General features: G+C 41.2%; 1 protein-coding gene across 1 annotated transcript; it reads left to right on the top strand.

Moving 5' to 3' along the window:
- The first annotated feature begins 1,781 nt into the window (after positions 1-1,781).
- On the top strand, positions 1,782-13,850 carry LOC109976535 (uncharacterized). The gene is made up of 4 exons (XM_065953375.1): positions 1,782-3,565; positions 7,088-7,296; positions 8,542-8,716; positions 11,214-13,850. Exons 1-4 carry the CDS (start codon positions 1,893-1,895, stop codon positions 13,156-13,158), a joined length of 4,002 nt encoding a protein of 1,333 aa, XP_065809447.1. The 5' UTR covers positions 1,782-1,892; the 3' UTR covers positions 13,159-13,850.
- The last annotated feature ends 977 nt before the right edge of the window (positions 13,851-14,827 follow it).

The raw sequence follows: 14,827 nt of genomic DNA, 5'->3' as shown, positions 1-14,827 counted from the left end.
TCAGTCACCAATCTCTTGATAAAATAATTTTGTGAAAAATCAATGGAGGATTTGAATGGGAAAATTTACTTCTGATTGGCCAATTCCCCCCACATGCAGACACACAGCGAGGGGAGGGGGAGGGGGAGGGGGAGGGGGAGGGGGCCTTTCCACAAGTACAAATTTGTTTTTCTACAGACATCTCGCAAAATGTGTTGCAAAACTCAAGCAGCGCAGATTCACGACAGAAAAGTAGTGGATTTTTTATACCAGTAAACATTTTTACATGTTCACTTTTTTTTCTTCAACTTCTCACATCACATTCTACAAGCTCTCCTATTTTGCAACATATCTACCTTCATGTAAAAGGTGTCATCAAGTCAAATTTGCATAAACATATTATTTTCACTTTTTACAAGCAGTTCAGACCTTTATTTATTTTTAGTTATATACCTTGAAATAAGATGTTTATCTGGACTTTTTAGGTGACCATGGTTTACAATAAGTGTATTGAGATACTTTGATGTTATCAGCCTTCTTAGTAAGATTTTAGTGTTAATAGAGGCCTCACTTGGAGACTGAACCAGCTTATTTCAGGCATTACAAAATAATATATTAAATAATTAAAAAGTCGAGTTTTCAGGGAAATAAATACATTTTAACAAAATTAAACTGTGATAAAAGTAAACACAAAAAACTTTCATTCACTCAGGGATTTAGGGATTAAAGGGTCGTGTATAAGAAGTTCCTCTCTTCACTCAGAGCGATGGATGAGTGAGCGGCAAACCTACCGACATACATGAGAGAAAATAACAATAACCATCGTGATATCAACAGAAAAGACAGATGTAGATTGATAAAAGTAGAAATATAAGCTCAGAAAATGATAAAGAGTGAAATATAGAGTCATCATGGAGCGGTTATTTTTATATTTTAAATATAGCTAATAAATGTAAAGAAAAGGCAGGCCTGGTTAAAGCTCTCAACATGGGAACAAGAAGGTATGATTTAGAGCTGCAACATAAGCCCATCGTTCTTTCAGTAAGCGCCGGCTGTCACAGAAACAGCCTATGAGTCACTTAGTTACTGCTGGCTGCTGTTTTCTATTCTTGATTCTAATAAAATTTAATTCACTAACTAGTTACGACTCGCTTTTGCTGTTTGTGTGAGAAGCTTCAAATCAATGTGAGCATGAGAAGAATGCCAGTCTGTCCGTGGTCAGCCCCGCCCTGCATGCTCTGAGCGTGACAGAGTGTGGAGGCGGGGAGCAGGCTTCAGTGTTGCATACATACAAGCAGAATATTTGAAGACAAGAGGAAGAATTGCATTTATCTGCACAGAGAGGGCTCATCGTCATCACAAGCTGCTTCAGAAAACACCGGTGGCAGCAAAGTGACGCCTGCACAGTAAGCATTACAAATACGTTTCCCAGCATGCAACACAGACATTTATGAGTTTAATGAATGACTTTCATGAAGCCTGCATTACACTTTCACAACAGAGCAACCTCTAAGCTGCTGTACAAACAACATGCAGTACTGGGGGCAGAAAGCCTTCTCCAAACCCTCCGATTCAAAGAAGAGTTCATCTTGTAAAATCTGAAATGAGAAGTGTTTTTAAAAGAGAAATGTTCTCTGTTGTAAACAAGTCTCTCTCTCTCTCACCGCTCCTCTTCCTGGAACGAAGCAGAGCTTGATAACCTCTCCCTCTTCTTCCTGCTCTCAAACACAGCCAGCTCCACTCTGACTCTATATTTCCTTGTTTCCTCCCCTTTAGATCTACAAGTTGAGGATGGGTGTTACCAACAAGAGCTGACGTTCACTGAACAAACACATGCTGTGCAGATCAGAGGTGGAGCTAGTTTGATTTCTCAGGAAGAGAAACTCAGACAGTCGTTGTTACAGAGAGGAGAAATGGCACAGAAAGGAGTTCAGCTGGGTCAGGAAACCCTTTCTTGTTCGATCTGTCTGGATCTCCTGAAGGATCCGGTCACTGTTCCCTGTGGACATAGTTACTGTATGAACTGTATTAAAAGCCACTGGGATAAAGAGGATGAGAAGACAATCTACAGCTGCCCTCAGTGTAGGCAGGACTTCACACCGAGGCCTGTCCTCGGGAAGAGCACCATGTTGGCAGTTTTAGTGGAGGAGCTGAAGAAGACTGGACTCCAAGCTGCTCCTGCTGATCACTGCTATGCTGAATCTGAAGACGTGGCCTGTGATGTCTGTACCGGGAGGAAACTGAAAGCCTGTAAGTCCTGTCTGCAGTGTTTGATCTCATTTTGTGAGAAACATCTTCAGCCTCATTATGAAATACCTGCTTATTCAAAACACAAGCTGGTGGAGCCCTCCAAGAAGCTCCAGGAGAACGTCTGCTCTCATCATGATGAGGTGATGAAGATGTTCTGTCGGACTGATCAGCAGTCTATCTGTTATCTCTGCTCTGTGGACGAACACAAAGGTCATGACACAGTCTCAGCTGCAGCAGAAAGGAGCGAGAAGCAGAGAGAGCTCGAGGTGAGTCGACAAAACATCCAGCAGAGAATCCAGGACAGAGAGAAAGATGTGAAGCTGCTCCAACAGGAGGTGGAGGCTATCAATGGCTCCGCTGATAAAACAGTGGGGAACAGTGAGAAGATCTTCACTGAGCTGATCCGTCTCATGGAGAAAAGACGCTCTGATGTGAAGCAGCAGGTCAGATCCCAGCAGCAAACTGAAGTGAGTCGAGTCAGAGAGCTTCAGGAGAAGCTGGAGCAGGAGATCACTGAGCTGAAGAGGAAAGATGCTGAACTGGAGAAGCTCTCACACACAGAAGATCACAACCAGTTTCTACACGACTACCCCTCACTGTCACCACTCAGTGAATCTACACACTCATCCAGCATCAAGATCCGTCCTCTGAGGTACTTTGAGGACGTGACAGCAGCTGTGTCAGAAGTCAGAGATAAACTACAGGACGTCCTGAGAGAGAAATGGACAAACATCTCACAGACAGTGACTGAAGTGGATGTTTTACTGTCAGAACCAGAACCAGAGCCCAAGACCAGAGCTGAGTTCTTAAAATATTCATGTGACATCACACTGGATCCAAACACAGCACACACACTGCTGTTATTATCTGATGAGAACAGAAAAGCAACAGTAATGTTAGAACATCAGTCTTATTCTAGTCACCCAGACAGATTCACTAATTGGTGTCAGGTCCTGAGTAAAGAGAGTCTGATGGGACGTTGTTACTGGGAAGTGAAGAGGAGAGGAAGAGGAGTTTATGTAGCAGTCACATACAAGAATATCAGCAGAGCAGGGGGCTCATGTGAATGTTTGTTTGGAGGTAATGATAAATCTTGGAGGTTAGATTGTAACAACAACAGTTATTACTTTTATTACAACAGTGTCAGCACTCCTGTCTCAGGTCCTTGGTCCTCCAGAGTAGGAGTGTACCTGGATCACAGAGCAGGTATTCTGTCCTTCTACAGCATCTCTGGAACCATGACTCTCCTCCACAGAGTCCAGACCACATTCACTCAGCCTCTTCATGCTGGACTCTTTGTTTTTCCTTTTGGATCGACTGCTGAGTTGTGTAAACTGAAATAGACAGAAGTCATTAAGGAGACAGATGTTTAACTTGCTGTGTTTTAAATCTTCAACTTGATTTTTATTCACGCTCGTTGCTGAGATCTGATCATCGTCACCTGTCAATCAAACTTTATGGGCGGTACTTTGACCTCTTCTCGTCTGTTCTGTCAATGTTTGAGTGTCTTTAAGTGACACTCCTTCCTGTGTCTGTTTAGCCGTGGACTCTTTCACTGCTCAGGATGACTTCTGTTCACCTGAACTGACATTTCTCTGCGTGATAAATATCAACTTCTCTCCGCTCTCCATGTTTGATTATTTGTATTCATACATTTATATGCTGTTGTTTCTGTTCTGATTCAGGAGTCTGAAGAGAGAGAGCAGCAAACTTTTCTTTAATGTTGATTTTCTCTTCTCACCACTTTGTACATTTGTAGAAAATCTATAAAATCACACTTAAAGAAATGAGTTAGTCAGAATAAATGTTGTTGTTCATATTCAAAGTAAAGTAAAAAATGTCCTCTGAGGTGTTTTAAAAATGTAATCCTCCTGATTAAATCAATAAGGAGATAAATCATAGTTTTCTGTGAGTGGAGATCAAACAAACTGTGTGTATGAAGTGAATGTGTTCATGAAATGATTGAACAAGAGACATTGAACACACTTTACTGATTTGATGTGTGAACAAACTGAAGTTTGACATCCTGAATAAACACATGAACAAAATGTTTTCTTCTCGTCTTCATTGCAGGGTGTCGTAAGAAGCTGATGGAGAGTCAAACTCAGTCACTTTGTTCATGTGTTGGTGTTTAGAGCTGAAGAGCGTCTGTCACTCAATCTCTGTTCTTTCAGCTCTCCTCACTAAAAAAGATTTGCTGTTGAGGAATGAGCAGAGTTTTCGTTAACATTTTGACGTCTAAAAACATTTTGACAGACTTTTCTTTCCTGTATTTCCAATGTGTCCTGAATGCAGCATCAGAATCAGAAGAATCAGAATCAGCTTTATTGGCCGCGTATGCTTTCACACTTAAGGAATTTGACTTCATTAAAACGATACTCTCAATGCACAAAAAGGACAACATTAATTTACAACAAGAAACACAATGTAAGCAAAGACTAACACGTACAAGGCTCGATGAGAGAATAGTGCAGTGTTGGGTCGAGCAAACATGCTGAGATAACTTATAATAAAATATATATATATATATGTAACAGATGAGTTCATTTACTTGAGGTAGAGTTGTAACAGTATTTACATTGAGCGGTGTGATTGATATCAAGGGAGGATAATAATACAGATGCCTTCCTGCAGAGAGTAGAAATCACCACAAGAGGGCGCCTTCATCCTGTTAACCAGAGATGTAAAGATCCACTTAAGCACCTGAACTCAGTTTGTGCAGAAGAGAGTGAGAAGAGGTCAAACTACTTAAAGTTATTCACTAATTCCCTCTGGTCTTCATTTATGTACATCTGTCCCTGGATTCTGCTGCCATTCTTCTCCATGTTACCAAGTGTATTTATGTCATTTCTAGTCAACAATACATTAAAAGACACAATCACCTGACAGGTCCAGAAAAACCTCTTCAAGATACAAAATAAAACCTGGATTGCTTTTAATCTGCAAAAATATTGCTGGTTCAGCAAGCAAATTTAACTTGTTGTAATGTTAGAAATATGAAGGTAGATATGTTGCAAAATAGGAGAGCTTGTAGAATGTGATGTGAGAAGTTGAAGGAAAAAAAAGTGAACATGTAAAAATGTTTACTGGTATAAAAAATCCACTACTTTTCTGTCGTGAATCTGCGCTGCTTGAGTTTTGCAACACATTTTGCGAGATGTCTGTAGAAAAACAAATTTGTACTTGTAGAAATACACAAATTCAAGGCAGGTAACGTGTGCATGTCCGTCCCTTAATTCCGTCGTAGCGGAAGCAAAACAAGGAACTTTAGTGCCACATAGAAACAGAAAGATTTTAACAGTGTTTTTAACCTTTTAGCTTAACATACATGAATTATTATTTATTTATTTATCGAATTCATGAAATGATGACAATATGAAATCATTTATGAGTCATGAACTTAAAGTTTTATGTAACAGCACTTCAAGTATAAACACTATAACGACTCAAGTTACTTTTAAGAAGAAACAAAATAATTCGCAAGGGATTGTGGGATAGGTAGTCAACAATAGTAGGACAAAAAATTATGTACACAGTCTTGTATCTTTGCCTTTTTCTCAGTTTTTTCGATGCCGTTTTGGCGCCGAATTAAATGTACTATAGTCAGGAGTATTGAGGTGGCTGGTCGTCTTGGTTTCAGTCACCAATCTCTTGATAAAATAATTTTGTGAAAAATCAATGGAGGATTTGAATGGGAAAATTTACTTCTGATTGGCCAATTCCCCCCACATGCAGACACACAGCGAGGGGAGGGGGAGGGGGAGGGGGAGGGGGAGGGGGCCTTTCCACAAGTACAAATTTGTTTTTCTACAGACATCTCGCAAAATGTGTTGCAAAACTCAAGCAGCGCAGATTCACGACAGAAAAGTAGTGGATTTTTTATACCAGTAAACATTTTTACATGTTCACTTTTTTCCTTCAACTTCTCACATCACATTCTACAAGCTCTCCTATTTTGCAACATATCTACCTTCATGTAAAAGGTGTCATCAAGTCAAATTTGCATAAACATATTATTTTCACTTTTTACAAGCAGTTCAGACCTTTATTTATTTTTAGTTATATATCTTGAAATAAGATGTTTATCTGGACTTTTCAGGTGACAATGGTTTACAATAAGTGTATTGAGATACTTTGATGTTATCAGCCTTCTTAGTAAGATTTTAGTGTTAATAGAGGCCTCACTTGGAGACTGAACCAGCTTATTTCAGGCATTACAAAATAATATATTAAATAATTAAAAAGTCGAGTTTTCAGGGAAATAAAATACATTTTCACAAAATTAAACTGTGATAAAAGTAAACACAAAAAACTTTCATTCACTCAGGGATTTAGGGATTAAAGGGTCGCGTATAAGAAGTTCCTCTCTTCACTCAGAGCGATGGACGAGTGAGCGGCAAACCTACCGACATACATGAGAGAAAATAACAATAACCATCGTGACATCAACAGAAAAGACAGATGTAGATTGATAAAAGTAGAAATATAAGCTCAGAAAATGATAAAGAGTGAAATATAGAGTCATCATGGAGCGGTTATTTTTATATTTTAAATATAGCTAATAAATGTAAAGAAAAGGCAGGCCTGGTTACAGCTCTCAACATGGGAACAAGAAGGTATGATTTAGAGCTGCAACATAAGCCCATCAATCAATTAGTTGAAAGAAATGAAGCCATACATTTTAATTAATTATAAAACATTCCAGATGTTTCAGATTTCAGCTTCTGAAATGCGAGGAATTCCTGATTTTCATGTATGATTATAAATTAAATACTTTTTAGGTTTTGTTCTGTTTGTTTTGGCCAGAAGAAGACATTCAAAGATGTCACTCCTTCATTTTTCTCTTCCTCGGCTCCAGGTTCTTCGAGTACATCTTTTTGTACCAGAGCCTGGTGATGTTCCAGATCGACCAGAAGACGAAGGACTGCTCAAAGATCGCTCTGACCGAGGCCTGGGATCCCTTCGACATCCCAGCCAACTCCACCTTCGAGGACCAGTACATCATCGGAGGCCCCGGGGACAACGTGGAGGTCCAGGAGTGGTCGGACAGGAAGCCGGCACGCCAACGTAAACCTGGTTTTTAAAATATTTTAAACACAACACCAGAAAGGACATGCACAGACAGAAAGTCATAATCAAAGAAATAAGTCAGTGTTAACTGCCAGTGACAGGGATAGTCTCCCACTGTGAGGTGCATATGTGAACATCCAGGTCGAGAGAATATCCAGATCACTCCTCCTGAAATGACGGCTTAGGGTGCAGCCAGCCTGACACCAAAATCAAACCTTCCAAATGACATAAAGTAGGTTTATCTGTGGTAAACACATTGTCACAATCCAGGCCATCAGTGGTGATGGCAATGGTGAATGTGTGGTGTTGTGGCTAAACAAAGACCACCAACCAAAGTGAGTGTTGACAAGAGAGAGAGAGAGAGAGACTAAGAAACCAGCTTATATACCAAGGCCCAGTCTGCCCAGGTGCATGACATCAAATGAACTGGCTCCGCCCCTTTCTACCTGAAGACAACCTGAGTGGGGAGAGGTACAAGACAACAGGAGGAGCACTGACACAGTCAGGGGTCGTCAGAACAGACTACGATCTTTTGCACTTCCATATCTGCTCAGTTTTTCAACACCTTGCGTTTAATGGAGGACATCTGTGTTAAAAACAGTTAAAGTCTTTCTATGTGATTATTCACACTTAAATATAAAATAAATCAAGTATCTGCTCTGAAAATAACTCTGTGAGTCATGACTGTCTACAATGGGTGTAACACCCGAGTCCCACTGTCTGTGATGTTTTCAGAGTTTTCAGAGTCCTATCTTCACTTTGTTTACATCGCCGGGACGGCCGGCTGACTCCTCCCCTCGCATATAAAAGTTGTTTAATTGAGGGACTAGAGAAAAGAAGAATAACATACTGTACTCACTGCTTAACTGTGTTTCTAGATCACGCTCATTTCAGGTAAATTTACATGCAGTGTGAAGATACCAGCATAATAAAGATCGCTAGCATTAGCATGCTAACACAACAATGCACCGTGAGTTGTTTTGGTTTCATGCTGGTGCTCAAGGGCGACATCTGCTGGATCAAAAAATCACATATAAAGCCTTTAAACATCTTTTAGATTCTGTGGGAACTTTAAAACACAAAGTGTCCGTGCTGCTTGAATCCAGTGTTTGTGTACGTTCTTCCTGAAGCTGCTTCACAATAAAAATGAAGCTTCATCAGATTTAAGAAACAACTTCTGCTGGATATGAACCTCCAGTTCCTCTTAGAGCTGCTGTGACCTGTTTCTCGTCTCTCCACCAGATGAGACCTGGGTGGGCGTTTACACCCTGAAGGACTGCTACCCCGTGCAGGAGACCTACGTCAGGAACAGCAGCGTCACCACCTCCACCCGCTTCTTCAACCTGCAGCTGGGCATCAGCGACCCCGACGTCTTCACCCCGCCCAGCACCTGTCAATCAGCTCGGCCTGAGAGGATGTCGGAGTCCGGCTGCTGAATGCCCTCACCTTCAATCTTAGATACTTAAAAGGGATAATCTCGCTGAATTCTTCTGTTACATAAATGTCTGTGAGGTCACAATCGTTTGTCTGATGAGTTAACACAAGAAGAGTTTTTATTCAGCAAAGATCAAATTAATGACTTCTGACGATGAAACTGTTTAAATGCTCCTGTGACCGTTTGTTTTCCTGAGTTTGGAAGTTGTTTTTCCAGCTTTGGTGTGAATGCAGGATTAAACCAGTTCTTTCAGTAAGCGCCGGTTGTCACAGAAACAGCCTATGAGTCACTTACCGTATTTTCCGCACTATAAGGCGCACTTAAAAGCCTTTAATTTTCTCAAAAAACGACAGTGCGCCTTATAATCCGGAGCGCCTTATATATGGATCAATTGGTTAATTGGTTGATCCATACTGGTTGTACACGGCGCTCAGCGACACTGACTCGGATAATGACGAGAGGGAGCCGGGCATGTTGGATGCTGTACTCGCCCAACTGTTCAATTCGGACACTGAAAAAGAAGAATTCGAGGGATTCGTGGACGGGGAATGAACTGAAAAAGTGAGCTTTACGTGTTATACGTAACTGAACAATGTTGAGTTACGCACTAACGCAGGGGTGCCCAACCTTTTTTGAACCAAGGTCTACTTTTAAAGTTACCAGTCTGCCGAGATCTACCAGTCCACATAGTGAGCCATAGCCTTTACCAACAGCCTACAAACGCATTTAATACTCACACAACAAACAGAAAATAATAAATGAGAGTTCTGTAAAAAATAATGCAGACTACAGACTACAGCAGGCTGCTGTGAGATGATGTTGCTTTTGTTAAATTAGCTGCAGACACGGTGAGAGTGAACGGAGTAAAGTCCAACCGACTGTTTGACCGGGTCACGTGTGTTCCCACCTCGGTCCGTACGGATCAACTGTGTGCTGTAGCACTAAAAGTAAAAAGTAAAAAGGTTCGCGTGGTGGCTGGCGCTCCAGTGCAAGTGTGTGTGTGTGTGTGTGTGTGTGTGTGTGTGTGTGTGTGTGTGTGTGTGTGCGTGTGCGCTGTTTGTTGGTGTGTCTCGTCCCCCGCGATGCTCACAGTCATGACAGCAGAGAGGAGCAGAGAAAAGTAGCTGCAGCTTCATCAAATGCGCTTAATACTCGTAGCATAGTTTCTATATATGACTTTTTGGTAAAACATTTACCCCCCGGTTTTACCTGCACGTCATTGCGCATGCCTGCACTCTCTCTCTCTCTCTCTCTCTCGCTCGCTCTCTCGTGCACGCAGCAATTTCATGAATAAATGAAAAATTAAATACACACAGGTCGGAAGTATACTTGGGCTCCCAACACAGGTACCGTGTGTGGGAAACAGTGCAATGAGATGAAATTGAAATCACTTTTCTATTTTCCAATTGTATTTTATATTGACAAAACATCTCGATCGACTGAGAATCAGTCAGCGATCTACCTGTCGATCGCGATCGACTGTTTGGGCACCCCTGCACTAACGTTTGAATTAGCGGTATCAGACTGTGTTTCTTTTACGTGTTTACAACTGAACAAGGCTGGGAGATATTGTGAATATGCACATTAACGTTTGAACAACGTTGAGTTATTGTGAATGCACTACGTATAAAACTACGTTTTGAGAGTTAAGAGAAACGTCAAAGAAATAATTTATTATTTGGGGAAATCGTCTTATGTACTTTTGTTTTTGTAGTTTTATATGTTACGTTTTATACGTATTTATATTTATATATTCACAATATCTCCCAGCCTTGTTCAGTTGTAAACACGTTCTATTCTATGCGCCTTATAATCCGGTGCGCCCTATATATGAAAACAGTTCTAAAATAGGCCATTCATTGAAGGTGCGCCTTATAATCCGGTGCGCCTTATAGTGCGGAAAATACGGTAGTTACTGCTGGCTGCTGTTTTCTATTCTTGATTCTAATAAAATTTAATTCACTAACTACTTACGACTCGCTTTTGCTGTTTGTGTGAGAAGCTTCAAATCAATGTCAATCAATGAGAAGAATGCCAGTCTGTCCGTGGTCAGCCCCGCCCTGCATGCTCTGAGCGTGACAGAGTGTGGAGGCGGGGAGCAGGCTTCAGTGTTGCATACATACAAGCAGAATAAATGAAGACATGAGGAAGAATTGCATTTATCTGCACAGAGAGGGCTCATCGTCATCACAAGCTGCTTCAGAAAACACCGGTGGCAGCAAAGTGACGCCTGCACAGTAAGCATTACAAATACGTTTCCCAGCATGCAACACAGACATTTATGAGTTTAATGAATGACTTTCATGAAGCCTGCATTGCACTTTCACAACAGAGCAACCTCTAGGCTGCTGTACAAACAACATGCAGTACTGGGGGCAGAAAGCCTTCTCCAAACCCTCCGATTCAAAGAAGAGTTCATCTTGTAAAATCTGAAATGAGAAGTGTTTTTAAAAGAGAAATGTTCTCTGTTGTAAACAAGTCTCTCTCTCTCTCACCGCTCCTCTTCCTGGAACGAAGCAGAGCTTGTTAACCCCTCCCTCTTCTTCCTGCTCTCAAACACAGCCAGCTCCACTCTGACTCTATATTTAGTGGTTCCCTCCCCTTTAGATCTACAAGTTGAGGATGGGTGTTACCAACAAGAGCTGACGTTCACTGAACAAACACATGCTGTGCAGATCAGAGGTGGAGCTAGTTTGATTTCTCAGGAAGAGAAACTCGGACAGTCGTTGTTACAGAGAGGAGAAATGGCACAGAAAGGAGTTCAGCTGGGTCAGGAAACCCTTTCTTGTTCAATCTGTCTGGATCTCCTGAAGGATCCGGTGACTGTTCCCTGTGGACATAGTTACTGTATGAACTGTATTAAAAGCCACTGGGATAAAGAGGATGAAAAGACAATCTACAGCTGCCCTCAGTGTAGGCAGGACTTCACACCGAGGCCTGTCCTCAGGAAAAGCACCATGTTAGCAGATTTAGTGGAGGAGCTGAAAAAGACTGGACTCCAAGCTGCTCCTGCTGATCACTGCTATGCTGAATCTGAAGATGTGGCCTGTGATGTCTGCACCGGGAGGAAACTGAAAGCCTGTAAGTCCTGCCTGCAGTGTTTGATCTCATTTTGTGAGAAACATCTTCAGCCTCATTATGAAATACCTGCTTATTCAAAACACAAGCTGGTGGAGCCCTCCAAGAAGATCCAGGAGAACGTCTGCTCTCGTCATAATGAAGAGATGAAAGTATTTTGTCGAACTGATCAGCAGTCTATCTGTCTCCTCTGTTTAATGGACGAACACAAAGGTCATGACACAGTCTCAGCTGCAGCAGAAAGGCAAGAGAAGCAGAGAGAGCTCGGAGTGAGTCGACAAAACATCCAGCAGAGAATCCAGGACAGAGAGAAAGATGTGAAGCTGCTTCAACAGGAGGTGGAGGCTATCAATGGCTCTGCTGATAAAACAGTGGGGAACAGTGAGAAGATCTTCACTGAGCTGATCCGTCTCATGGAGAAAAGACGCTCTGATGTGAAGCAGCAGGTCAGATCCCAGCAGCAAACTGAAGTGAGTCGAGTCAGAGCGCTTCAGGAGAAGCTGGAGCAGGAGATCACTGAGCTGAAGAGGAAAGATGCTGAACTGGAGAAGTTCTCACACACAGAAGATCACAACCAGTTTCTACAGGACTACCCCTCACTGTCACCACTCAGTGAATCTACACACTCATCCAGCATCAAGATCCGTCCTCTGAGGTACTTTGAGGATGTGACAGCGGCTGTGTCAGAAGTCAGAGATAAACTACAGGACGTCCTGAGAGAGAAATGGACAAACATCTCACAGACAGTGACTGAAGTGGATGTTTTACTGTCAGAACCAGAGCCAGAGCCTAAGACCAGAGCGGAGTTCTTAAAATATTCATGTGACATCACACTGGATCCAAACACAGCACACACACTGCTGTTATTATCTGATGAGAACAGAAAAGTAACATTAATGACAGAACAACAGTCTTATTCTAGTCATCCAGACAGATTCACTGGATGGTGTCAGGTCCTGAGTAAAGAGAGTCTGATGGGTCGTTGTTACTGGGAAGTGGAGTGGAGAGGAAGAGGAGTTTGTGTAGCAGTCACATACAAGAATATCAGCAGAGCAGGGAGCTCAGATGAATGTAGGTTTGGAGGTAATGACAAATCTTGGATGTTAGATTGTAACAACAACAGTTATGACTTTTGTTACAACAATGTCAGCACTCGTGTCTCAGGTCCTCGGTCCTCCAGAGTAGGAGTGTACCTGGATCACAGAGCAGGTATTCTGTCCTTCTACAGCATCTCTAAAACCATGACTCTCCTCCACAGAGTCCAGACCACATTCACTCAGCCTCTACATGCTGGACTCAGGTTAGATTATTATGGAGACTCTGCTGAGTTGTGTAAACTGAAATAGACAGAAGTCATTAACGAGACAGATGTTTAACTTGCTGTGTTTTAAATCTTCAACTTGATTTTTATTCATGCTCGTTGCTGAGATCTGATCATCGTCACCTGTCAATCAAACTTTATGGGCGGTACTTTGACCTCTTCTCGTCTGTTCTGTCAATGTTTGAGTGTCTTTAAGTGACACTCCTTCCTGTGTCTGTTTAGCCGTGGACTCTTTCACTGCTCAGGATGACTTCTGTTCACCTGAACTGACATTTCTCTGCGTGAAAATATCAACTTCTCTCCGCTCTCCATGTTTGATTATTGGTATTCATACATTTATATGCTGTTGTTTCTGTTCTGATTCATGAGTCTGAAGAGAGAGCAGCAAACTTTTCTTTAATGTTGATTTTCTCTTCTCACCACTTTGTACATTTGTAGAAAATCTATAAAATCACACTTAAAGAAATGAGTTAGTCAGAATAAATGTTGTTGTTCATATTCAAAGTAAAGTAAAAAATGTCCTCTGAGGTGTTTTAAAAATGTAATCCTCCTGATTAAATCAATAAGGAGATAAATCATAGTTTTCTGTGAGTGGAGATCAAACAAACTGTGTGTATGAAGTGAATGTGTTCATGAAATGATTGAACAAGAGACATTGAACACACTTTACTTATTTGATGTGTAAACAAACTGAAGTTTGACATCCTGAATAAACACATGAACAAAATGTTTTCTTCTCGTCTTCATTGCAGGGTGTCGTAAGAAGCTGATGGAGAGTCAAACTCAGTCACTTTGTTCATGTGTTGGTGTTTAGAGCTGAAGAGCGTCCGTCACTCACTCTCTGTTCTTTCAGCTCTCCTCACTAAAAAAGATTTGCTTTTGAGGAATGAGCAGAGTTTTCGTTAACATTTTGACTTCTAAAAACATTTTGACAACTTTTCTTTCCTATATTTCCAATGTGTCCTGAATGCAGCATCAGAATCAGAAGAATCAGAATCAGCTTTATTGGCCGCGTATGCTTTCACACACAAGGAATTTGACTTCATTAAAATGATACTCTCAATGCACAAAAAGGACAACATTAATTTACAACAAGAAACACAATGTAAGCAAAGACTAACACGTACAAGGCTCGATGAGAGAATAGTGCAGTGTTGGGTCGAGCAAACATGCTGAGATAACTTATAATAAAATATATATATATGTAACAGATGGGTTAATTTACTTGAGGAAGAGTTGTAACAGTATTTACATTGAGCGGTGTGATTGATATCAAGGGAGGATAATAACACAGATGCTTTCCTGCAGAGAGTAGAAATCACCACAAGAGGGCGCCTTCATCCTGTTAACCAGAGATGTAAAGATCCACTTAAGCACCTGAACTCAGTTTGTGCAGAAGAGAGTGAGAAGAGGTCAAACTACTTAAAGTTATTCACTAATTCCCTCTGGTCTTCATTTATGTACATCTGTCCCTGGATTCTGCTGCCATTCTTCTCCATGTTACCAAGTGTATTTATGTCATTTCTAGTCAACAATACATTAAAAGACACAATCACCTGACAGGTCCAGAAAAACCTCTTCAAGATACAAAATAAAACCTGGATTGCTTTTAATCTGCAAAAATATTGCTGGTTCAGCAAGCAAATTTAACTTGTTGTAATGTTAGAAATATGAAGGTAGATATGTTGCAAAAT

Source organism: Labrus bergylta, chromosome 4 (genome assembly GCF_963930695.1).
Source record: "Labrus bergylta chromosome 4, fLabBer1.1, whole genome shotgun sequence".
Lineage (NCBI taxonomy): Eukaryota > Metazoa > Chordata > Actinopteri > Labriformes > Labridae > Labrus > Labrus bergylta.
The sequence above is the reverse complement of the archived record's forward strand: the minus strand, read 5'-3'. Positions and strand labels throughout refer to the sequence as shown.

Excerpts from the sequence above, each read along its gene's own strand:
- LOC109976535 (XM_065953375.1), top strand. The coding sequence starts at position 1,893 with ATGGCACAGAAAGGAGTTCAGCTGGGTCAGGAAACCCTTTCTTGTTCG. Across the intron at positions 3,566-7,087 it reads ACTGCTGAGTTGTGTAAACT|GTTCTTCGAGTACATCTTTT; the intron begins GAAATAGACAGA and ends CCTCGGCTCCAG. Across the intron at positions 8,717-11,213 it reads TCAGCTCGGCCTGAGAGGAT|TCTCTCTCTCTCTCACCGCT; the intron begins GTCGGAGTCCGG and ends GTTGTAAACAAG.